The sequence below is a fragment of the Lytechinus pictus genome, chromosome 5 (assembly GCF_037042905.1).
Source record: "Lytechinus pictus isolate F3 Inbred chromosome 5, Lp3.0, whole genome shotgun sequence".
In the NCBI taxonomy this organism is placed as follows: domain Eukaryota; kingdom Metazoa; phylum Echinodermata; class Echinoidea; order Temnopleuroida; family Toxopneustidae; genus Lytechinus; species Lytechinus pictus.
Genome location: NC_087249.1, coordinates 47,905,998 through 47,933,322, shown reverse-complemented (window position 1 = coordinate 47,933,322; position 27,325 = coordinate 47,905,998). Strand labels below are relative to the sequence as shown.

The 27,325-nt window shown below is 37.0% G+C and overlaps 2 protein-coding genes across 2 annotated transcripts; one reads left to right on the top strand and one right to left on the bottom strand.

Annotated features, from left to right (window-relative positions):
• The first annotated feature begins 1,465 nt into the window (after positions 1–1,465).
• On the top strand, positions 1,466–8,268 carry LOC129260152 (probable G-protein coupled receptor No18). The gene is made up of 2 exons (XM_054898192.2): positions 1,466–1,592; positions 4,858–8,268. The coding sequence occupies exon 2, from the start codon at positions 4,878–4,880 to the stop codon at positions 6,108–6,110; it is 1,233 nt and encodes a 410-aa protein (XP_054754167.2). The 5' UTR covers positions 1,466–1,592; positions 4,858–4,877; the 3' UTR covers positions 6,111–8,268.
• On the bottom strand, positions 7,897–25,971 carry LOC129261331 (acid-sensing ion channel 2-like). The gene is made up of 12 exons (XM_064099111.1): positions 25,805–25,971; positions 24,854–25,007; positions 24,310–24,530; positions 23,852–24,019; positions 22,727–22,888; positions 21,192–21,316; positions 19,638–19,825; positions 18,367–18,511; positions 17,126–17,182; positions 16,331–16,493; positions 15,297–15,388; positions 7,897–9,985 (listed from the first exon to the last, which is right to left on the bottom strand). Exons 2-12 carry the CDS (start codon positions 25,004–25,006, stop codon positions 9,768–9,770), a joined length of 1,692 nt encoding a protein of 563 aa, XP_063955181.1. The 5' UTR covers position 25,007; positions 25,805–25,971; the 3' UTR covers positions 7,897–9,767.
• Between the last annotated feature and the right edge of the window lie 1,354 nt (positions 25,972–27,325).

The window sequence follows — 27,325 nt, the reverse complement described above, 5'->3', positions numbered from 1 at the left end:
GGAAATTATTCATCATTTTTGTTTCTTTATCTAGTTTATGCAACATTATCATTATGTTGTTGTTCATAATATCATTATTTTTTCTTGAGATAGAATGATAATTTTAAAACCACAACTTCTCCTTTTTGGTATTTATGTTTGCGTTAAGAATCAGATCGAAATACAATATTTACCTTACCTGGGGACGGAGGGGGGGGGGGTTGGGAGGTAGAACATCACTTTTTATCATTTTTATTTTCTCTCTTGTCATTTCATACATTTTGTTAATAATTCATTTTGTAATTGCTGAAACGCATCAGTAGTAATTTCCAGTATCTTTGAATTTTGATGTATAATTTGTATAATTATATGGGATATGGATTTATTGTATAATTTATAATCATGTTTCAAATAATTTGTACAACTTGCTTATGGAATGTAAATGTGTATTTTGATTTGAGAGAGTACAATAAAACATCCTTTTTAAAATTATTTACATTTTATTCAAGAAGATTAAGGAATTGGATTCAGGTGATCACAACATTTTCAAAGATTAGAAACGATTGGGAGAGAAATTGGGGAAGAAAATAAGGTTACAACTTATCTGGCTGTATTTGGCAGATTGAAGGTAAATATCATTCTATGCAGCGGCGTAATAAATCAAACAATTTTGAGGGGGACAGATATATTCCTAATGGGGCAAAATTTCTAAAAAGCTACCAGCAAGATTTGAATTTTTATACAAAGATGTAATTTTGTGCTAGATTTTTACATGATATTCAGATAATAATACAATTATTCACCCCTTTTCCTTTCCCTTTCTTCCTTTTTTTTCCTTGGTCGCAAAGTGGCCCCATAATGTACGCGAGTGTTTCTATGCGAGACAATTTTCTCTATGCAGCCCACATATCTAACCATTGGCGGATCCAGGGAGGGGGGTGAGACCAGCCCCTCCACCACCGCAAACAATGTAGAAAACAGGAAGGAGGGGGAAGGGGAGGAGAAAATGAGGGAAATAGACGAAGAAGAAGAAAAAGAAGAGAAGAAGAAAAAGAAGATTAAAAAGAGGAGGAGAAGAATATAGAAGGAAGAGGAAGAATGAAAAATTGCAGATACAGGATGGTTTGTAAAAAAAAAAATAAAAAAAAAACGATTACCGCCGCGATCAAAGTGACATACCTAATACTATCAAAAGCGTGATTTCCTCTCGCGCGCTCGACTCGCTAAAACAATCATGACAATTACGTATCAAGACTGCTTTTGATAAACGAGAGTGTCAGCCTACTTTAAAAACTAAAATAAATAATTTTTCATATTAACAAGAAAAATCACCCTCCAAAAATGCATCCACCATTGCCTCCCATCCCCATTCCCTCTTCACCCTCTCTTTCTTCCACTCTCTCTCCCTCTCTCTCTCTCTTTCTTCTTCTTCTCTCTCTCTCTCTCTCTCTTGTCTCCCCATGTCCGCTTCCTTTTGGCATCCGTTAATCAGCACCCACTCGAAATAGATATAGTTCAGCCTCATCTTGTCAGTTCAGTTCAGTTCGAATTCTGCTTCGCTGTGAATTACATCTGATTTGGTCCTGGCTAATTTCTTTTTTCTTTAATCTCTGGTATGTATGATTTACTGTTTTCATACGCACTTCTATTTCGATAACAATAGGTGACATGACATTTGCTCCTGAACTAATGCCCCTGGCCTGGCTTTACATGTATTTCGTTTAACGCATGGTTATGGTTGTAATAGGGTTTTATGTTAGTATTATGGTTAGGTTTAGGGTAGGGTATATCATTATATCCAATGTTGAAGTTAATAACTCAGTTAGTGTGTAGAATTTATAGCGGAACAATTGTCGCCGGAGCAAAATGTAATTGAACTTAACAATGACTACTCGACTAGCATTTAGATATTACACCGGAGGCATGATACCAATTTCGATCAAATCTGCTTGTATATGACTATCATAATTATTTGTCACGACACTATTACATTTCTTTTCATTTTTAAAAGTGAGTATAATTTTCTTGATGTTTCCAGTCCATGGGTATAATATTATTATAGCAGCCTTTTCTTTTATGATCGTTTATATTAATATTACGTTAGTGTAGGTCCGAAAGGTAATTTTAAAAATTCCTTTTCAAGTAATAACATCAATATACTAATAATGTGATTATGTGTCAATCTAACACTAATATCTAAATGAAAGGTACAGAATAATTATAAACCGTCTTTAAAAGTGCTTTAAAAAGAATTCCTTATTTTGAAGACAATATGTTTTGCAATTTAATGTAATTTTTTCGTACAAATTTAAATTTGTTACCAAGTGCGCACGGCCATTGTTTTGGCTAAATAATAATCACACGTAAAGAGTATTCATTTGGATTATACAGACTTTGGCTTAATAGAATAGACTTTTAAAAGTAAATGACTTATGACCTAGAAAAAAATCCTGAAAAGGGGTTTGATTTACTGTTAATTAGACCTTTCAAAGTGATGACATCTTCTTCTTGACTAAATGACTCATTCATTCATTCATTCAATTTCACGAATTCGGAATACAATTAGACACAAATAAATATCAAATGTAGTTGCTAGAGATCGTTTTTAATAAGAATCATTCCATAGAATGGACCCAGATCAATATTATGACGTTACATAGGAAAGAAGGCCCATGAATAGCGTACAAGGAAAAGTAAAGTTTCAGAGATGAATATCACAATCATTAAATAGGCCTATATTTCAATAAACGATAAGACATATCAGACTCCAGTTTTGTGAATACAATCTCTTTTGTTATGTGTTTACTTCTTTTTCTTTCACCGCTATTCATTTATTTATTTCACATTATCCAAAACAGCACAAAACTATGGTTTTAATGGGGCCCTTTGAAAAGAAAAAAAGTAAATATATACAGATATATGCAAATAGAGCAATTAAACTACATACTTATATGTACAATAGACTGATTCAAATTATTACAGAATAAAATATGTAGGTACATTAACATAATAGCAATGTGAAGCATTTGTTTAAAGTATGACTTTCCTACTTTTCAATTCATTTTGATATAAATGAATTTTTTCTGCATTAGTCTCAATTGAAACTCAACCCAAGTTTTACCTAATACGTTAAGATGAAATATTATGCTAAATGACGCTAAGTAAAATACACATGTATTATAGGCCTACCATGCTTTTTAACGCAATTGACAAAGACATCTGTTAACTTGTTTTGCGGAATAAAAAGAGGATATGGTGATCTAATGTCCTTTTCCATACGGTCATACGGTCATTACGGATGTGTCTCTTTTCATCTTCTTCACTTATCACGATGCATATATCGGTTTTTCGAATCGAAACGGACAAAATAATTTTTTAAAGTATTTATTATGCTATATTCTTTTCGGAGGGATAGTCTGAAAATGATTCATACAATATGTATAAAGGCAATAATTTGGACTGATTGGTTGCCTATTACGTGCGCACAGTCTATACGCCGAACTATTCGTTCCTAAATATAAACGTGTACACGGTGTTCTGTTAAATAACTTTATTCACAATATTCGGTGCTAAGACAGGTATATAGATGGACTCCTCTCAAATTCGAAGGGACCAATCTTGGACACAAAATGGTTTATGTCAAAGGAGATATATACTTATTTACCCCCCCCAAAAAAAAAAAAAATAATAATAATAATAATAATATAAAAAAAAAAAAAAAATAACAGAATAGTGAAAGATTGATAGAAATAAGGTAATTAATGAGAAAGTTAGGGCTATAATTAAATTGGAATTAAATTGAATGAGATGCTTGGCTTATTTACATCGAGCGACATGCATGTATATATATTATAAAACAAAGTATTTCACAAATAATTTTTGAGTCAACCATAGCTTGTGTAAAATTGAGCTCCCATTGGGGGAAAATAGATTACTAATACTATAAATCTGAAATTGAGTAGATTGTGTCAGGGAACAACGACCCCATTTGTAATATTGTTAATCATCAGGAGCTTGTGGTTTTCTCCTAAACATATTTTCCCAAGAACAAATGAGAAAAAGAAAAGAAATGAAAGCAGATAAGCGTGAAGTATGATATTATTTTCCAAGTTAATATAATGTGAAAATATATCATAAAGTTAGATTTGTAATGACATTGTCGAAATTCTTGTACGCTCGCTTTGCTATCTTGCATTTTTTTAAAGTTTTGTCCCATAAGCCATATCTGGCCCCCTCAAAATTGTTGGCTCATACACGAAAAATATCAACCCGAGAAGAAAATATGAAAGCGATGGCAATTGTGTTGAAAAAAAAGTGGGGACAAGTTCCTACCCGAAACCTTAAAGACAACACATACGCCATTAGTATTAAACCCTTATTATTCAACTTTTAAAATGATTTATTTTATTATTGTTCTTTGTCGAATTCTGCTCTAATTTCGCTCATTTTTTATGAGTTATGCAAATGAATTCCATTGTCAAAAACTTGACATTGAAATAGAAATTGAACTCCATTCCTTCATTCCTTGAAGTACATTTAATATTTAATGTCTCCACGAAAAAGGGAGAGCTGATGATCAGTGACTTTGCCAGAGAAGTTTTTCTAAGCGAACGGCGATTTCCTCATGACATCCCAATTTAAACTGCATAGTAATTACTAGAAAATAATACAAAATTTTGAACAGTGGAGATTGTCGTTTACCTGGGCAAGCCACTTTGATTTATCCCCCATTTATTTGGGTGATAAGTCTAATCATTCTTGAATATTGACGACTTATATTTCCTCAAGCATATATAAAAAATCTGAATGAATTGCTTGTCCTCAATTCTTGCTTATCCCAATAATTATACATATTTTCTCTCTTCTTTTTATGTCCAGAGGAAGAGCGATACTAAAGAATGGAGGCAATGGAAGGCAACGGCTCTACGAAACCGTTCTCGTTTGATAATTACGACCAGCGAATCACCATAGCTACAGCCATGATCATCTTCACAATCATTGGTACTATTGGCAACACCCTGGTAATCGTTGCCGTCATCCTTTCCCGACGACTCCGCTCGCCAACCAACTGGTTCATCGTCAACTTGGCCTTTGCTGATTTCTTCGCGTGCCTCACTTTCCCTTTCAATGCCGTTGCAATGCTGAGTCGTACTGGCTGGCCACTCCCGGACTGGATCTGCACCCTCTGCGCCGCAATGTTTTACATCTGCCTTGGTGCCAGCGTCCTGACGCTTGTCGCCATTGCCTTCAATCGCTATTATCTGCTGACGAAACCGATCGCGCAGTTCAGGAAATTATTCATACCGAGGAACATTGTCTTCATGATGACTGCTTCTTGGGCATATCCTTCGATTTTGGTCTTTGTGCCATACTCTGCTGGTGTGGTAAAATTGGGCTACTCTGAAAAGTACAAGTCCTGCTCGCAAGATAATCTATTTCTTTCCAGGATCCCAGGCTTTCACAGTCTGCTCACCGGAGCTGGCGTACTTTTCCCCGCCTCTTTTGTTATTGTTGTCATCTATGCCAGAATTTACTTCTTCGTATCCAAACACGCGTCGGCCATGTCGAAAACCCGTCGAAGTGCAAAGATCAACCTTGAGATGAGTTCCTCGAAGTTTTCTTCTATCAAACTAACCAGTACGACCGATGCCTTGAGCCATTCCACTTGGGAATCTAGTACAAGCCAGGCAATCGAAGCAAGTAATGCCACTGCTGGCGACATCGAAAGTTCTAGAAAGGTCCCAACTGAATCGAAATGTGAGAACGGGTCCAAGATTCCGTACAAACCTGGCGCTGATCTACTGAGGGTTCCAAGCAAAATCCCAAGAAAAAGTGAAAAAGTCAAGAAAGAAAGCCGCATCGACCGTTACCAAGTAACCGTCATCAACCGACTGGCCGTTGTAATCATAGCCTTCTTCATTTGCGTGCTACCGTGTGCCATCAGCTGCATACTTCCCCATACCGATCCGGCTGCACCTTGGACCTCGCTACTCAAGACTTTCAACAGCTGTATCAATCCACTCATTTACGCCAGGACAATGCCGGAGTTCCGCAGGGTGATGAGAGCCATCGTCCGTTGTCGCTTTCACGAGATTCCAGAGCCAATTTCATGCATTCGTCGTCAGAATTAGGTCGTCGTAATTGCAGTTATGAGACACGTCACGCCTTCGAAGTGGCGTAGCTACGGGGGGCATGGGGGGGGGGGCACGTGCCCCCCCTGAGATTTGGTGTGCCCCCCCAGGTGCCCTCCCTGAAAAAAATTGGCAGAGCAAAAAAAAAAGGGAGAAAGAAGAAAAGAAAAAAAAGAAAAAAAGAAGAAAGACAGAAGAAAAAAGAAGAAGAGGAAAATAAGAGGAGGAAGACGAGTGAATGATATAATGTGAGGGGAAGACTTGCAAAAAAAAAAATCTTTCATGTTACCATATAAAATTTTTGCTTGCGCTTCGCGCCAGAATTGCCTGTTCGATGAGATTCATATCTTGCTCAATAGGCTGATATGGAGCAAGTTTTGAAGTCTATATACAAAAGATATTTTAGCTCGGACATCGAGCTTTCATTATTTTTTTTCATTTACAAATTTAAGTGCTCTGTAAAATGTTTGTTTTTATGGTCTACATATCAGCATTTTAAGCTCACGCTGCGTGGTCACATTGTTTGATTTGCCAATTTTATTTTGTCTAGGTGTATTCCATAATGTTCCATTAAACAAATGTATTCAGAATGCCCAGATTCTAGGTCTAAATCTAAAACATGCGCGATAGCCTGCATGTTCTTTATTTAAAATGTACTTAAATTATCCAGTTTCACATCAGAATATCAATAATTGTCTGCTCACGCTTTATGATCGCATTATTAATGATACCCAATTAACTATATCCTATTTATGATTTACAAAATATGAATAGAGTGTCCCGCTTTTAGGTCTGAAATCTCAATTTTCTACCTCTCGCGCTTCGCGCTCGCATCAATTGATTGTTACATACCTATCCCATTTATTAATACAAAAAGTGCTTAGAATTACCATTTTTAGGTCGGAATGTCAAAAAAATTGAAATAATTATTGAAACAGGTCCCTTTTCGATAATGCTAGAACAGTTAATAAAAATTTCTGCTCGCGCTTGGCGTTCGCAGTAACCATCTAGTTACATACGAATCTTGTTCAGGATCATACATAACATTGCCCAGAATATTAAATTTTCAGGACAAAATACATGAATGTAAAAAAAAAATCGCTCGCGCTTCGCGCTCGCACTTTTTATAAGGCTTATGAGATTATTTCATGTTAATGTTATTTTATAAGAATAAAACTAAGAAGTAACTGATCGGGGAAAATATAGGTGAAGATAATTTCGGGCACCGTCCCCTATTGGCGAAAGTCGGATCCGCCCTTGTGACACATACACACACACCGAAAAAATGGTGCCCCCCCTGAAAAAGCAAGGACCCCCCAGTGCCCCCCCAGGAAAAAAATCCTAGCTACGCCACTGCGCATCAAACTATATCGTAACACCTATCAGAGGTGTAATAACTTGATTTTGAGAAGCAGGAAGTCATGAATAAAATTTACAACGTCACCAAGAAGTATAATTGATGGTTAGGCTACTATTTTATAGGTGGAATATGAATCCCTATCGACTAGATAATCTATGGCACCAAGATAGAGGCATATTACATCTAACCGTGACATACTGCTTGTTAATTATGTTTGTAAAATATATATATATATATTTCAAAATTGATTAAACTTGCGCTGGATATCAAAGGTGCCAAATATGGAGTTCCCGGACTTGTTATTCCCCTTTCTCTTTTAAGCTACCACAAACAAGTCAGCATCTTTTATTTTGTAAATGACTTCTGTCATTTGCAAGCTTTTAAAAAGCTTTCGACATGTATTCATTTTTCTTTTTTTTTCCTTTTAATTATAATCTTAACTTGCTATGCTTATGTATTTTATTCGTTTTTCTTGCATGTATATCTCAGTTGTTTATATCATGAATGCACATATTGCGATGTTTTTTAATGGAAAGGAATAAACGAATTAAATTGAATTGGTAGGTCCCTCCATTAATTACTCCTATTACTCACTTTAAAAAGTTCCCATTATTATCGTATGACTTTTTAATGAAAAGGGTATCGCATAAACTTACAATCCACGAATTGTCTATATCATCATTCAATATCTGTCTTGAATTGTTTGTTTGTACTGGTATATTCTTGTAAATATTGATGTTTTTATAATTCTGGAATATAAATGAGTTACATAACAATAAAATAAAAATGCCTATGAAATACATGTAAATGGTTTCTTTACTCATTTTTCCAATACCACCACCCCTGCCACATTTTTAGGGTGCCACCTAAAACATGTAAAAGGAGTGGTTCTCCGTGTACTAAATATTGCAGGGAACCTAATAATCTTGCTAATAAAGTAACATATATATATGTTATTTATAAAATCATATTTTAATTATACATTCTGTATTCGAGATTCATTTCACAGGGTACTTTATGCCCAGTATATCTAATACTATAATATAGTAAAGTAGGTTATTTTTAAGTAAGTTCGTCGAAAGTACTTCTTCATGATCTCATGCTTTGTTCTGTCTTGAACGTATCAACGGGCCTGGTAATTAGGATTGAAACTAGCCTACAATGAACTAATCTGCAATTGAAATTTACTCTGTATACTTCTGTATTGACCCCCTTTCCATGGTTGTTGTTACTTTGCGAAACTGAGCAAGCTATCAAGTATGAAGGAATGAATAGACGAACTTATTTTCTTGGGAATTCGTGAACATGATATGCTTGTGCATGCTCAGAATTCCGAGCTATCGGAAGTTGGCGTAAAGTAAAATAAAATACATGTACTGTTGAGCCTGTATAGACGGAAACTGAAATTGCACGGGTGCTATACTGGTGAAACCTGAACGAAAGTCAACTCTTTGTGCGTTGGCGCGACATTAATATATGGGGTCATTATTTCAACTCAGAAGAGGCTGAAACAGTCCCGGAAATAGTACGATCATTTGTAGTCTTGTCAGTATGCGTATTTGAAAGTTTTAAATAATTGAAGAATCACTGAAGTAATGGATTAAATTTCATTTCGATTTCTTTTCTAAATAATTTTATTGGTATTTATAGCCTAACAAGGCAAAGTTGATCCTGATTATATTTTTTGATCCAAATTAATAATAAATTCTGTTTTTTGTGCTTTCTTAAACTATCTCTTCCTATTTTCGTGTTTTGTAAGACTGACACTCAGTCACAAACGATCAAATGGAGGAATAAAAATGTTTGTGACACATTACGAATACGAGTTGTCATGTAAATTGTTATGACAAGTACAGCATTTCATAGATGTCTGCGTGAAGAGAAATGCCTGGGTGGGAGAGGGCGGTGTACGTGCGTGCGCGCGCGCGTGTGAGTGAGAGGGGGTGTTAACAAAATCTTATCGTCAGCATTCAGGGGAGGGGATCCAGTTCGTTGATTCCACATTTTTTCCTTGAAAATTGAAATATCTTATACGTTTGGTGTATCAGGGGATCCAGCAACTCATTGTCCAAGCAAAATAAATCCTTAGCCATAGTCTCAAATACTTTCAGCCCTAAAGAGGATGATGAATACCTATAATCATATTTTACCGTCATGGCCATACTGATAGAGACTATTTGTGAAATATACAGCGTATTACATCATGTGCATGGCACTTTTCATACATCATTTTTCCACCCTTTATTCTTGGTGTCATATGGTTTCAAACTACCAATAGGAGCTCGAAAAATAACTTTTTAAGGAGACACTTTCGGAGCAGCAATGTCGTCATTGGTCGATCCGAAGCGAGCCCGAAGTGTAGAACCGACTACACGATGACCATGACCGTCCGTCGGTTTTCCCCTCCTCGTGATTCTCGTATAAATACAAATGGCATGACCGAAAAGGTCGAAGACTTCGACTATCGTAAGAACACTGCCTCCGAGCCATAGACCGAGTGAGCCCCCGATGTCACCTGAAAAAGATTAAAGATGAAATCATTTGACCTCTGTCCTACTTGAATTAACTCACGTGATCAAGTACATTCCAAATTAAATTATGTTGCATTAAATGCCTATGTTTAACAACTCGATAAAAATGGGTATTATATCTTCGTACTTTTAAGTGAATAGCAGTGGCGGCACCGAGATTGTTTAATAGTCCGGGTTATAATTGAGCAAGGTGCCACACGGAAAAGGAGAAATTTTCATATAGTGCTTCTAGACCAGTTTTTTACGCTGAATATGAATATATGAGGTAACCAGGCTGTATCCTGAAAATTAACCCGTGAGGGCGCTTTTTTCAAAATGGCCGCCAAATTTTCAGAACATTCGAATTTTCGTACATAGATTTTGACATAAACATTCCATTGCCACAAAGTTAGTGTCATATAAAAGACAAATAAATTTCCTACAATTTGGTACTATTTAGAGGGGATAAGTAGGTCATTTGGCTGAGATTTTAAGTAGAAAACTGCATTTTTTGCAATTTTTTCCCAAAAATTGAAAATGTTGCAAATACATGACTTTACATAATTCTAAGAAAAATGGATCAATTACCTTGAAATGTTCCAGAAAACTTTATTGATATACTATTATTATGTGGATGAAATTCCAACTCTGTATCATTCTTTTTAGGAAAATTATAAGGTATCAAACTTGAATACTTCATTTTCAGAAATGCCACTTTTTGTATGCATTTCCATAGACTAATACGTATAACATGTATAATACATGTATACTATAATGTATAGTTACAAATTTAATGCAATTATCTCCGCTTTTCAACCACTTGGAGAGTTTAGAGTAGGCTTTTCTCTATCAGCTACATAAAAAAGTGTCGGCACATCCAGGTCTGACCCTCTCATGGGGGTGGGGGTGTCGAAGTCACCCCCCCCCCCACCCTTGGCTATATCATGTTGTTGTATATTGCCTATTTGTTGGCAAAAATACTGTTTTTTGGAGCACCCATTGAGGCAAAAACAGGCATATCTATATACAGCACAACCACTTTGATTGCTTTGAAACTATTTTGAGAGGAAACAGTAGGCTTTGTTCTACCAGCTACATCTAAAGAAGTGGCACATCGAAGCCTACCCCTCTGGGGGGGGGGGGCTTTGTTTAATATTGCCAATTTATTTGAAAATTCACAATTTTTGACCCAACATTGAGGCCAAAAAGCGTTTGTGCTTTGTTGTACACCCCATTTTATTGATTTGAAACCACTTAGAGAGGAAAGAGTAGGGTTTGTTCTACCAGCTACATATACAGAAGCGCTGGCACATCGATCCCTAGCCCTCTCAGGGGCTGTCTAATTCAACCCCCCCCCTCTATATCATGTATATTACCGATTTATAGGATATTTCACCATTTTGGATCACCCATTGAGGCAAAAGCGCGTTCCTACTATACATATAGTACAGCCAATTTTATTTTCTTGCAATGACTTGAAGAGGAAAGTAGGCTTTGCTCTATCAGCTACATATAAAGAAGTGTTGGCAAATCGAAGCTTATTCCCTTAATTTACCCCATCAATTTTCGGTATTTGACTATTTGTTGAAAAGTCACCATTTTGGAGCCCCAATTGAAGCAAAAAGGCGTCTCTGCCACTTTTATTGCCTTGAAACCACTCAGAGAGGAAAGAACAGACTTTGCTCTATCAGCTACATATAAAGATGTGCTGGCAAATAAACGCGTACCCCCTTCTGGGGGCTGTCAAAATCACCCCTCCCCAATTGCATTATTGCCTATCTACATATTTGATACTTGCGGCCTCAACATGATAAACAAACTTTCTATGTGTTTTGATATTTCTTATGATGTAGAATTCGTGTAAATTGAGCTTTTTTTTATTTGACGTTGATTGTATTTTTATGTAAATCATCATCATCTGCTGTAATCTTCAAAGGGCTCTGCAGCCTATCTCGAAGATGATGGTAAATGGTTATGCAATTCGGCTTTTCAGCCTCTATAGACACCCTTGTTGAATAAATCAATAAATATCTATGGAAATTCACCATTTTTGAGCCCCCATCGAGGTAAAAAGGCATCTCTGATATATAGCAAAAAGGCGTCTCTGCCACTTTTATTGCCTTGAAACCACTTAGAGAGGAAAGAACAGGCTTTGCTCTATCAGCTACCTATAAAGAAGTGCTAGCACATTGAAGCTTACCCATCTGGGCGGCTGTCAAATCACCCGACCCCTTTATTATTATTGCCTAATTATTTGAAAATTCACAATTTTTGAGCCCCCATTGTGGCAATATGCACTTCTGCTGTATAAAACACCCAATTTCATTTTCTTGAAACCAATTGGAAAGGAAACGGTAGGTTCCCCTGTTTCAGCTGTATATAACGAATTGCTGCCATATCGAAGCCTGACCCACTTGAGGGGAATATAGATAATACGGAATACCCCACTTTTTTTTACGATTTTTGCCAATTCATTTGAAAACTCGCCATTTTGGAGCCCCCATTGAGGCAAAAAATGTGTTTCTGGTATAGAGTAGAGCCACTACTTTATATGTAGCTGATAAAGGAAAGTCAACTCTTTCCTCTCCAAGTAGTTTCAAGGCGGTAATAGTGTCAGAACTATATATCAAAACAGCCTTTTTGCCTCAATGGGGGCTCCAAAATGGTGACTTTTCCAATAAATAAGCAATAATGAAAAAGGGGTGGGGTGAATTCGACAGCCTCCTGTAGGGGGTAGGCTTTTATTTGCCAGCACTTCTTTATATGTGGCTGATAAAGCAAAGCCTATTCTTTTCTGACTCTCCAAGTGGTTTCAAGGGTGAAAAAAAAGCAGAACCATCATCAGAAATGACTTTTTGCCTCAATGGGGGCTCCTAAATGGTGATTTTTGTTTTCAATAAATAGGCAATAATGAAAAAGGGATGGGGTGATTTCGACAGCCTCCTGGAGGGGGTAGGCTTTTATTTGCCAGCAGTTCTTTATATGTGGCTGATAAAGCAAAACATATTCTTTCCTCCCTAAGTGGTTTCAAGGCATTAAACGTGGCAGAACTATATCAGAAACGCCTTTTTGCCTCAATAGGGGCTCCAAAATTGTGAATTTCAAGGGGGGGGGGGGGGAATTTCGACAGTCCCCTGAAGGAAGTAGGATTTTATTTGCCAGCTAATCTCTCTATGTCACTGATAGAGCAAAGCCTATTCTTTCCTCTCCAAGTGGTTTCAAGGCAGTAAAAGTGGCAGAACTATATATCAGAAACGCTTTTTTGCCTAAATGGGGGCTTCAAAATTGTGAATTTTTCAATAAATATGCAATAATGCATAAGGGATGGGGTGATTTCAACAGCATCTCGGAGGGGGTAGGCTTTTATTTGCCAGCACTTCATTATATGTGGCTGATATAGCAAAGCCTACTCTTTCCTTCAAGTCATTGCTAGAAAATGAAATTGGCTGTACTATATAGAAGAAACGCCCTTTTGTCTCAATGGGTGATTCAAAATGGTGTAGTTTCCATGGATAAGCAATGTACATGATATGGAGGGGGAGTGGTTGACTTAGACAGCCCCTTGGAGGGGTAGGTTTTGATGTGCCAGCGCTTCTTAATAATATGTAGCTGATAAAGCAAAGCCTACGCTTTCCTCTCCTAGTAATTGCAAGAAAATAAAATTGGCTATATGATATATAGTAGAAATGCCCTTATGCCTCAATGGGTGACACAGCGTGGTGAAATGGTAATATACATGATATAGAGGGGGGGGGGTTGACTTAGACAGTCCCTGAGAGGGCTAGGGTTCGATGTGCCAGTGCTTATTATGTAGCTGGTAGAACAAACCCTACTCTTTCCTCTCTAAGTGGTTTCAAATCAATAAAATGGGGTGTATAACAAAGCACAAACGCTTTCTGGCCTCAATGTTGTGTCCAAAATTGTGAATTTTCAAATAAATTGGCAATATTAAGCAAAGCCCCCCTCCCCCGAGAGTGGTATATAGGCTTCGATGTGCCACTTCTTTAGATGTAGCTGGTAGAACAAAGCCTACTGTTTCCTCTCCAAGTAGTTTCAAAGCCGCAATCAAAGTGGCTGAACTGTATATTGCAGATATGCCTGTTGCCTCATGGGTGCTCCAAAAACAGTATTTTTTCCAACAAATATACAACAACATGATATAGCCAAGGGCAGGGGGGGGGGTGACTTCGACACCCCCACCCCCATGAGAGGGTCAGACCTTGATGTGCCAACATTTTTTTATGTAGCTGATAGAGAAAAGCCTACTCTTAACTCTCCAAGTGGTTGAAAAGCGGAGATAATTGCATTACATTTGTTACTATACATTATACATACATGTATTATACATGTTATACGTATTAGTCTATGGAAATGCATACAAAAAGTGGCATTTCTGAAAATGAAGTATTCAAGTTTGATACCTTATAATTTTCCTAAAAAGAATGATACAGAGTTGGAATTTCATCCACATAATAATAGTATATCAATAAAGTTTTCTGGAACATTTCAAGGTAATTGATCCATTTTTCTTAGAATTATGTAAAATCATGTATTTGCAACATTTTCAATTTTTGGGAAAAAATGGCAAAAAATGCAGTTTTCTACTTAAAATCTCAGCCAAATGACCTACTTATCCCCTCTAAATAGTACCAAATTGTAGGAAATTTATTTGTCTTTCATATGACACTAACTTTGTGGCAATGGAATGTTTATGTCAAAATCTATGTACGAAAATTCGAATGTTCTGAAAATTTGGCGGCCATTTTGAAAAAAGCGCCCTCACGGGTTAATTTTCAGGATACAGCCTGGTTACCTCATATATTCATATTCAGCGTAAAAAACTGGTCTAGAAGCACTATATGAAAATTTCTCCTTTTCCGTGTGGCACCTTGCTCAATTATAACCCGGACTATAAGTGTGTATGGGGGGGGGTAAATATAGAGCAAGAGAAAATGTGGATCGGAGAGGGGGAGGGTATAAGGTACTACTAATTCTTAATTTTTCAACATTTCTGGGGGCAACTGGAGGCGGCTGTCCGTGTCAGGGGTGCGTCACACGACCTCATTCACAAGAATAAACACAGAAACTCCCCCAAGTGACACGCATTGTGATTAATACGAGTCAAATTACTTTTTTTTTCGAAATTTCTTATTTAAAATGGCTTTATGCTCCCCATGATACATTTTCTATGAAATGGCACCAATAATTTGTGATTCACACGGTATGTCATTGCGATATTTGTGATCGTGTCATAGGACACACATTGGCTGTTCAATACGTCATCCGACTCCTTTTATGTGTGTCTATAACACTTACACATCAATCCGAAGAAGGTGTAGGCTGGTTGTTCAAAAACTCGCTTTACGGTTAATTCCCTGAAGTAAATATCCAGCTGACAGATGTTCTTGCTATATATTATTTAAAAAAAATGAATACATAAAAATAGCTCGTTAATGAGATTCCTCAGGGTAAATAGAAAACAACAACAACCTGAATACTACACAGCAAAAACTGTGGTGTTAACCGGTGTACATAGAGGACCACACCAGTTATTTTACACCGGTTTTAAATTGACAGTGTTAGTTTAACACCTATAGGTGTTATTACAACACCTTTGGTTGTTACATTTACACTCTTTGGTCTTATGTTCTATCTCTAGTGTGTAATTTTAACACCTTAGGGTGTGGTCCTCTATTAACACCAACTGGTGTCAGTTTTAGCACCACAGTTTTTACTGTGTACGTATTAAAGAAAGTTTTCATAAACACGTGTCTTTTTTTTAAGACATGTCGACCTGATCACCAAACGGGAAAAAATAGCATTAAGGTCGTGTGATATCTTTTTTAGTTCCCTTATGTTTTTTTAAACGAACATCAGATCTTAAAGGTTTCGCAAATCCGCAATATTGCATGTCATTATTATAATGTGAGTAACATTTTAGGCAATTGGATTAAGGTCAACGGTCGTCTCTGATCAATAATATTTGGATTGAAATAAACATTATTTGTCATGAACAATCCTGTCTATTAATTTTCTTATTCCTTATAACCAATGGCACGGGCTCAAAACTACCCATGGTCATAACCTTATCACATTTTTCTTGTTTAAAATTGAGGCGAGACCTTGGATATACACAGGTTCAGGGTGTGTAGCTTGTATTCTGCGAAACGCATTCCCTACGTCGCTTCATGGGGCTAGTTTCATAAAACTTTTTATTCAAACAAATTTGCAATTACAGTTTAAAGCTATCAGATTCAGTCGTTATGATTCACTGTCAGTAAACCTCCTGTAAAAATTGTGCAGTTGTTATTATACATGTAATTGGGTAAATGTTCAGAATTCCGACTCACGTGAAATAATCATCATCGATTTCGACGCCCCGTAATCGGAACAGATCTTGAAGGTAAGCTGCGTAGAACGGTGAGGGGTGCATTGCTTGGGAGATGGTCGGATGATAGGTCATAGAGGAACATGGAATAGGACAGGAACAGTTCTCTCCTTCCAATGTTTTCTCTATATGGAGAATGAAAAAGATACAATTCCACATTCAAGGTCACATGGTGTAAATATACATTATAAAGACATAGAACCGCGTGGTTTGTCACTCAAAGGTAGGCCTATAAACGGGGAGGGGTTAAAAAGCTGTTTGTTGGTTTCTTACTTAACGCAGCTCTTAAAATCGACGTTTTTTTGATCCCCTCAATGGCCATTCCGGTCTTGTAACCAAAAAAAAAGGTAAAACCAGAAAAAATAGAGTATATGATCAGATTTTCACACAAAACTACTTCAACCTCTATCACATATGAGCCTATTTCTTTATTTTACTTATTTATTCTTTTTCATTCTATTGATTCATTTATTTATTCATTTATTTATTTATCTATTAATTTACGTTTTCTGAAAAAAAGAGTAGTCCCCGTTCAAACCAATTGGATTGCTTTCTACGGGAAACCTGTCAAATGTAAATACATATAAACATGACAAATACAGACATATTGCAATGACTGACAATAAATAATGACAATGATTGTCATACAGGAAATAATAAATGAATTTGAATAAAACATGGACAATAATATGTTAACACCATAAGACGAAAAATGTAGTGGATGGCGACTGTGACATATTTAGGCCTAAATACTTGCCATATTGGTGAATCGCACAACGAAGGTGTTCCACAGGGTTGCATTCACGAAAGGGACCTGAGAACAAGTAAAATCAATCCAAATTCATTTGTTAATCAAGTGGCATTTAAAGGGAAAGTTTTAAATATCACAATTGTTAGAGGTACGTTTTAATTAAGAATGACCAAATTAATATCAAATTATACAGAGGTACTATTTTCCAGATTTTTTAATCACGTCACATGCGAGCATGTAAAAATAAGGGCAGCTATCAACATGCCATAACTTTCCATATATTTTGATTAATTTTTCAGTGTTATACGCGTTATTTTTTCATTCATTGAATTCGACCCTTTGTTTAACGTTTTGACCCATGACAAGTCACAGAGACACTCATTCCCGTAACCCTGCTAGAAAGAATAAAGTGTCCCATATTGTGTTTACAGTGTGTTTACAACGTGGCACGCAATGGGAAATTAACTTGACACGGTTAACTATGAGCACCTTCTCATATTCACAGTTCGACTATGTGAAACCACTGTGAACACTCTCACAGAGGATTTATCAAAAGGAGGAAATTATTTTCATATTGTAAAAATTTACAAAGGAAATCATATTTTAGGTAGTCCACTTTGTGAGTACACTGTGGAGGTATCCACAGAGTGAATTTATTTTCACATTGTTATTTTGGAGCGTTTTAACATAGGAGGAAATCACAAATAGTCCACTGTATGAGTTAAATGTAAACACTTGCAATGTGGAAGTTTCCACAGATTGAACTTCAGCGTATTTTTTTTCTTTGTTAAATTAGCACGTGTTATCACAGTAAATCACATCTCCACTTTCTCAATTTACTGTGAACATCCTCACTGTGGTGGTTCATTTTATTATTCTTCTATCGTGGGCTGGATGGCCCTCTTCAGCCACAGTCTGTTCTTCTGAGGGGTCCACTGTGTGAACTTAATATATCTTCACTTTGTTAAATTTTAGTCTAGGAATCACATCTTAATATATAGTACGTTATTTGAATACACTGTGAACACTTGAACTATGGAGGTAACCATAGTGTTGAATAACGCTCATGATGTTAAGTTTGAGCATTTTACATTGCGAAACACATCTTCATACAGTCCAGTGTATGCATACACTGTGAACACTCTCACTAATAATTTGTCCACAGTATGTCTTCACATTGTTAAATTGGTACGCGTTTACACAGTGAATCACATCATCGCACAGTCCATTATGTGAACACAACTCACCAGGCATGAACGCCATTTTGCACCCGCACATCTGAACGACGTAGTCGGTGGCGCACTCCATCCGGCACTCGGCGTAACCATACCTCTGAAAATACTTCATAGTGGCATCGGAGCAGTTTCCACGAGGTGGAGGAAGGTTGGTCACCTTGATGCAATCAATCGTAATAAATATTGATTTAAAGAAATGATCTTAAATCGCTATTCATCTGGTTCGTAATATTTTCCTAACTTCAAAAGCGTGGCACGAATTGGAAGTGGCACGAATTGGAAGCAAATGAATACAAGGGGGTCAAAGGGCCAATGACTAAGAACGAAATAGCCTATTAGACTTTGTCATTTCTAAATACCTAAAAATTTATTTCTCATTTTTTAAAATGTTTATGATAACAATGTAATAACGTCTTATTTAACAAGGGTAGCCTCTTCGGAACTTCAAACATTTTCTCTCGATTGGCAAAAAACGAAAATAAAATGTACTCCCATGTTTATGTCTCCTTATTTTTAATGATTAATATAAATTGTAATGTACCATGAAATACATAACAAGTCCTCTTCTTGCAGAGGTTAAGTTCCTTGTCATGTTTATGATACTACCTTATGGAATAATAATTGGGAACCTTCTGAACAACGAGCAAATCTCTTACTACACTCTCTATGGGGAAAAGTGCTGATTAGCACCTTCCTTTCTCCTTTTAAGGTTCTTCAAAGAAGGAGAAAATGGTTCATTATTAGAAACGTTTCCTGGTTCTACAAGGAACCTATATGCAACCTATACGATTCTTGATGGTGTGGGGAACCCTGTCAATCTTGTGTAGGGTTTTTTAGACCGTCAAGAACTCCCTGTTGTATAAAGAAACTTTAACAGATTCCTTGTAAAACCAATGGCTCTCAGAGACTGATTAGAACAGTTTTCTGCTTATTTGAAGAACCCTCAAAGGTCCCAGCAACGGGACAAAAAAAGTTCTAAAATTTCTAAAGGCCTGGTCCCACTGGCTGACGGACACAAACCGTATTCATAAACGGATACAGCGGACAAGCACAATTTTGGGGTGGCTTCATCCGTTTTCATCCGCTCCAGAGAATGAAATCGCAGTGAACGGATGCTCCGTCGATGGATATAGAGCGGATGAAACACGCATGCAAAGAGTACACAACGGATACATAACGTTTTCCAACGGATGGCAATATTCTTTTCCGTTTTACATCCTCTGATCTCTGCATCCGTAAGTGCAGTGGGACTAAGCCTTAAGAGTGAAGACGTGGTCGTTTACCTTTCTCACGTCCATGCCGACCTGTGTGGCAAAGCCTGGTGAAATGCTGAATCCAAGATCTCTCACGTGCGGAAAAGTTCCCTTCGAGAAAAGGTATACGAAGAACCCAGCATTGTATCGGGACTCCTCGCTGTAGTAATAGTTATCCTGATCCACATCCATTGTTACGTGCAGCCCAGAAGTGTAACCTTGGTATGTAATGATTTATTTGATTTTTACAGTGCTTTGCAATCTGATTAAAGGGATTAATTATTTTTAAAATAATAAATACCTTCAAATAGAGGATAAAAACATATTCATCACTGTTCATCTGCTATATTCTTTCACTCTAACGCCATAGTCAACAGGGCAAACCAGCATCATTGTCTAAACTGACAGATGATTGTGCAATCCCGTATGCCATTGGAAATGCACCGATCGGTAAAATGGTGAATGACATATAGTAACTGTGATCTTATTTTTATTCTAACTTTCAAGATGTTTATTTCATATTGGCATCGTGAGATAAAGCACCGTCTGACAAAGAATACGACACCAAAGTCATTGATTCTACGCTATGTTAGTATAAATCAGTCGTTTTCAAATTAAACAGAAAAAGCTTGGGCGCCAGGGAAGCAAAAAGCCTATATTGACTCGTTAAAAAATGAAACGATGGGAATTGATAAAAGGCATGCGTGGCAGTGATGATAGCTTCTTCCGATAATCCAAGTCATAATGTGAAGAAAAACACGCGTAACCTTAAAATGGTGGGAATAAAAAAAAACACACACACACCCTCTCACTTAACATTCCGAGAGATATTATATTAGTAATCTCCTTTTCAGTGAAATTTACTTCGATCTAGGACGTCTTTTTAAAGCAAAAAGTATGTAGGGCCTAAACCAATGCTTAGTCTTTTCTAGGACATTTGGGGGTTTATCATGAAAGTTGTCAGCGCTGACTAAATCGTCGGTGCTGACAATTTCAGTGAAATCCTTGGTTTTGATTGGCTGTGAGCACTTTCCTCTGACTGTTACTATGGTAACTGTCGGAGAAAGCCAACTTGTCAGTGCTGACAACTTTCATGAAACGCTCCCCCGGTTTCGCATTCAAGTCATAAGCTCATCCCACAGTCGCACAATTGAAATCGACACCCAACCGACTAATGGTATGTCATTAAAAGTAAGGTACTATGATTTGATCAGTCCGGATTCGATTTCGTTGGGATGACTTGGTCATATATAGGGAAAGAAAGTAGGCCTATGGTTTTTCTGACCAGGGGCTTTAAAAGTGGTAGGGGGCTGACCATGCAAATAAAATCAAAATCAGGGGAGAATTTCATCAGTATTTTGGTCTGACGGGTTGTCGCATCTGACATCTTTCCTTGATTTTGATTGGCTGAGAAACACTGTTACTATAGTAACTGTCGGATAAAAGAAGACTTGTAGGATAAAACGTCAAACAAGTTCTTTCATGAAACACTCCCATGATGGTCATTTTTGCATTTTTGTACACGGTTTTGAAAAAAGTCCCCAGCTTACGTGGCCCATGTGACCGAATCCGTTAATATCATACCTGCAGCGTCGATCATCAAATCCTCTGGATACTGTTCTTCGGTGTTGAACACGAAGCACTGTCCGAAGTCCGTTATAACTCGAGAGAAGTTGTGGTCATTCAGTCTAGTTTGACCAAAGGACGACCTACAAATATCAAGAAGCGATCGAGAGAGCAGAGACTATGACGAAGACCTAGTTGTAAAGCTCATTTAACTAAAATGATTCCTCACGCAAGCGTGAGTAAATAAAAGACATTTTGAATTAAGGATACCAAAGAGTCATCTGGCGCAGAGGCATACAGATGAAGGGTTTGGGGGAGCTCTGACCTCCCCCCTCAATTTGTCACAACCAAGGGAAAGGAAAGAAAGAAAGGTGAAATATCATATTATTTTTCTGAAAATCTATCACAAAATTTCATTTTGGTAATTAAAATTGTCAAACCGGTGTGTTGGCTCAGTTGGTAGAGCGTCCGTCTCACAACACTGGGAGGTTGGGAGTTCAAGCCCGACCTCGTCAGACCAAAAGACGTTAAAAGATTGAAGTTGCTACTACCCTGTTTGGCGTTCAACAATTCAAGGGATAGAGCTACGCCGATCTGGTGCTGCACAGTGGCTGCTTGGCCCACGATCGATTGGGCGAAAAGAATTTACTGAGTATTTCTATTTCAGATTTCATTTCGAACGATAAAATATGGATTTTCATTTTGAAATTTTTGCTCACTCGCTTCGTTAGCTCGCAACTTTGAAAAAAAAATTGATAAGTTTTGCCTGATACGCCATATCTGACCCCCTCAAAATTTTTGGCTTATTACGCTACCGATTTTGCAGACGGTATTTCTAAATTTCAAAATAAAATCCATGTCTTAAAAAGTTTGCATATCTGCTTCTCTAATTAGATACCGCAGAATATATATAATAAGAGAAAAAAACGGAATTAGAATATCTTTCTTTGAATATAATGCTTGCATTTTCATAATTTCATTCAAATAAGCATTTTCTTGATTGCATTTAACCTTCAACAAAACGGAGTGTTGAGTAGGCCTCGTAGTTTGTAAAATGCCTTCTTTTGATAGAATTATTGAATTCAAGTATTATCTTAGAGATACTTATTTTGTATTCTTTAATCATTGTCTCTGATTGAAGTACTTATGTATCATTGTACTGAGCTGATGTTGAAGGTTTGAAAAATGAGATTTTATTTTTGAACTTCGGATAACATCCAACCAATGATTAAGATAATGCCATTGCTAACAATGTTTGTAATACAATAATGTTTATAGTAGCACATAAATAATTTTGACCATGAACAAATTATGATAAAATCAAATAATGGTAACAATAATAATATGATTATAATAATTACATGAATAAAATGTATTGATTGCAATAATAATGAAAGCGATAAAAATGAACAATTACCATGATAACACCGATGACATATCAATGCAAGAAGCAGAAACAACATGAGATGTTTTAATTGAAATACATTTCGAGCCAAATTGATAATTGTTTTCTTTAAGCAAGGTGATGGTGAAAGAGATGAGTATGAACTTACCCAATAAATGAATCGCTAACATTATGCCCCGTTTTCTCAAGTATTGCAGTCATGTTTGTGTTGTTGAGGTGAGGTTCATACATTTCCCACGGAACAGGCCAACCCCTTGCCTGGTATTGCATCAACAGTCCCTGGAATATGGTTCCATTTACAGCATTCCTCCTGACAAAAGAACATGATGTCTGGAATGAATATTACGTATTAAAATTGACTATAAGCATAAGAATTAATGCTACTTCGAACGAAGGACAAATGAATGCGAATCAAAGGATCATATAATTCAAGGATGATTTGTATTTTTTTTATGTTGGGGGCGAGAGACTGCGAGAAAATATACTTATGTACGACAGATTCAAGAACAAAGTAAATGTATTGAAAATGCCCGTCAATTGAAAAAAGGACAGCTCGGAGATTTTTGTCGAAAATTGGTGAACCGGAATAGCAGTTTCGTCCTCAGTTTCGGAACTGACGAAAAACTGGAATGTGTCGTTTGTCTAGAGTCAAGGAAGAGCTTGACGAAACTGCTGTTGTGAATCACCAAGGCTTCTCAGTTGGTCATTGTCATACAGGAGGTTTAAAAAGAACATTTTCTATGTTCTTGAACCCGCTTTTCACTCCTTTTTTGACATGGTAAGCTAAATCTTGACTCTGTTGTAAGGCAATTGCTAGGGTCATCAAAACCGTAAGCAGTAACTCACAACTCGATTACGATTATTTTCTTATGCAACAATCATACCGACGGCATCAACTCAAAATCGTGTTTTAATACCAAGGAGATGTATCATGTTGGTTTGGAGTCAGTTTGTGTGACTATTAACATTCAACGCAGTGTCCTAATGAGCCAAAAAAAATTGTTGAGGGGACAGAGAATGAGATACGATGGTTGGAGCCAATGTTCTAAAAACACGCGAGCGAACGAAACGAGCAAGCAAGAATTTGGACTTTGTTAATGCCCCCCCCCCCCCAAATAAAAAAATGGAATCGATTTTGACATGACATTCATGAACTTTTTGGAGGATTTGTCGGTTTGGATTAATATCCATAGGCATAACTGTAGCATGGACGTTCAAGGAGCTTTATCGAGTTAATTCTTGATATTGAATTGTCGTTTTGACTGGCCCTTACTTGTATTGGTTGAAATTACAGATGGCTACCGAAGGGAAGGCGAGTTGGTCGACGTGTTCGATGACGATGTCGACACTCTTTGGGTACGATGTATAGTACAAGACTTGCTGTACTATTTGCATGCTGGCGATACTCAGACAAAATGTTATCAAACCGATCCAGATCCATCTGAAAAGAGACAATTGTTTTACTTGTATTCAGACGAGAATATGGATCAATAGGTGGCCTGACATATCACTATTGAAATAAGTAATGATATTTGTTGACTAAAAACTGTTATAGGGCCTACATATTCAAGCATCCCCTCCCGACTGACGTTAATTTGTGAACCGATAATAGGTACAGAATGAAGAAAGTTACAAATTTCCTTTCTTTTATGTGATTATTTTTAATTGAAATAAGCAAGAGAGCAAAGCAATTATATATATATATATTTCTAGCGATTGCCTCCCCCTTACCTTCTTCCTTGGTGCTCCCGGGCACTCACGGCATACTTCAAACCCGACACCCCGATCGATTCCGAAGCCGTCTTCGAGATTATGCCCATCAACGACACGCGGTCGTGGAAGGTCTTCGGCAACGTCATCGGCGGCATCATCATCGTCGCCGTGTCCGTCATCGGTGGCACCACCATCTTTCTGTCTGTATCATTGAGAAGGTGATCCCCAGGACGAACAACCTAAAATTCAAAATGTGTTCAGTTTGGAAATTGACGAAAAGTTTTCACTATCGGTAAGAAAAAAATATAGGACATGGCTATTTGAATAATATCTCAAATTAGGTGCTAACTATATAAAGGGGGTTTATAGAGGAGGTGGTGGTGATTTATTTTATTTATTGTAAGCTCGTCATCACTCCACGTGTCCAATATTTCAATATTCAACGATCTAAAACCGCACCGGTTACGGTATAAATACAACCTCGCATTCCCATTCTTGTCATTATTGGCAACTTAACGTAGTCAACATAAATAATAATGAATAATAAAACACGGAGTATTACCAATACGTCATGGCTGTCCTCTTTGGTAGGAATGACATTGAGATCATACTTCGTCCATGTGGCATTTGACGATTGTTTCGATGGGAGTGGTCCAGAAATTATAGACACGGGATTCGCACCCCGTTCTCGTGCTGGCACAATTTTGCTTGGCATTCTGCATGCATAAACAATGACAAGTGCTTAATGAAATAATAATATGAATAACAAAACAAAAATCAATTGAAGCAACGTGTAGCGGGTGCTAACTTAAAATATGGAATCAAAATCATATCCTTATAACTTATAAGTCATAATAGTCGCAATATATTTGCATATTCTTATATTTGTATTTTATTATACTGCTATAAGCAGTTTAATATGGCAGTACAAATAATCAACTCTCTTGCAGGATATATAGTATGATCGACTAAGACGAAATTCTACTTTGAAGATAATACATGTTTTTCTTATAATGTGCTCTAAGATAATTTTTTTCTATATTTCTATAATGTTATGATAAATCAATTCTCTGCTGTTGCAATGCATTTTGATGCACATATTTAATAATAACAAAGAGGTGATGGATTCACCTAATATTTATTGTGGGATCCATGCAATGAGCTGTAAACAAATTTTGAAGACTTAAAAAAAATGTAAATTATAATTTTGCATTTTTTTCGAATTAGGGGGCTTATTAAGAATAGGCGCAGACAAAAACCAAATGTATCTCACTTGTTTTCGTAGCCTCGATTAAACACTTAAAGAAACTACATAATAAACAAAAGTATTTAAGAATAAAACATTACCATGCAGTCAGACTGCTTCTGCTTGTTACTGCTTAAAACCCGAATCACCAAAAAAGAAGTGTTCAGTGATATTGCATAACATCCTCTCTTGCTAAAGGTCCCCTACAAGTCACTCATCTTTACACAAAATAAACATTTATATTTAAGAAAAAAAATCTAAACGAACCTGTATTCAAACAGAAATTCACTCTCTCAAAATCTTGAAATAAAGATGATATGTTATGAAAAGTACGACATCTCTCCCGAATGGCAAGCCGTGCATGATATGATTTAACTTTATCTCTATTTCGACGACGACAAGCTGATCAATAATCGGCACCTTCACGGGAACAGATCAAACTGATCGCCCACTGCCATCAAAATTGGGAGTTGATGTCCATTAATTTCTTAACATTCCATGCCGGCTTGCCGAGCGCACAGATTATATCTACATACCTTAATGTATATGTTTGGCATGTTTACCGAATGGATTTCCGGCCAATTGTCGAATGAATGTATATAAAAATATTGATCTCATTGTATTAAGCCTTCAATTGTCAAACAAGAAGTGAGATGAAATGTCTATTTCCATTGGGTAATTACGGATTACCAGCTAGGGCGGCTCTACAGGGGTATGGAGCGGCAGGGGACGGGGGCGGCCGTTTCCTGATGATTTTTTTTGTGTGTAATGGAAACAAAAGAAAAGAGGCAAGAGACGAAAGCAGGACAGGAGAGAAAGAGAGTTTAGTTTTAGAAATACTATACAACCTATTCATTCAATTGAAGACAATAATAGCCGTCTCCTTCTCATCACCACCTCCCCATCGGAATTCCATGGTATGTTGAAAATCTCAGCATATTTACTTCTCACATTACACCGTTTTTTAAGCTTAGATAGACAGAGTTGGTTTCATTTTTTTCCCAAGATGACTCCCTCTGATAATGATCATATAAGAAATTATCCATTATTAAGCCAACTTTGCAAATCGAGCAAAACATGCACACTATTACTGGGGGTGGGGGTATAATTATTTTCCAGATAATGTTCACGCTATAGAAAATCTCAATGACATTCAACACAGGGAACAAAGCGAGTTCCATCCCTGCTCCTTCAAAATATGCTAACCTCTTCGAGTCTTCGACTTGTACTTATTATTGATAGAATTTTAATTATACTTCATTAATAACTTGTATAATTAACATCTGCGCACTTCCTGCCCGGTTGGCTCCCATTGTGGGGCGTTGGGCAGTATACCCAAAGAAGAAGAACTTTCCTATTTTACATCCGATTTTTATTAAATTTTCAGCGTTATGCTACTTTGATTGTTTGTTATTCAAATCAATTTTTTTTGGGGGGTGGACGTGACCTTTAAGAAAAAGAAAAGTGGGTGATGGTATCGTCAGCTTACGCACTTGATTATAGGGGAATATTTAAACAACGGTTCACCAAAATATTGTTTACACGAGATTTCAGTGATTTTCTTGTCCTAGCTCATGAAATAAACGCCTATGGAAAAGTTGTGCTCACCCAACCATGACCGGTTGGTTGGTTGGTTGAGTTTAGTGTGAAGGTGGCGCTATCCATCGATATCCGATGATTTCCGCCAGGCTAAGCGAGAGGGATTCCACCTTCCCCTGTACAGCTCTAGTCATTCGATTTTGCTATTAATTGCACTGTGTGTGAGATATAGATTCACCGAGGAAAGGC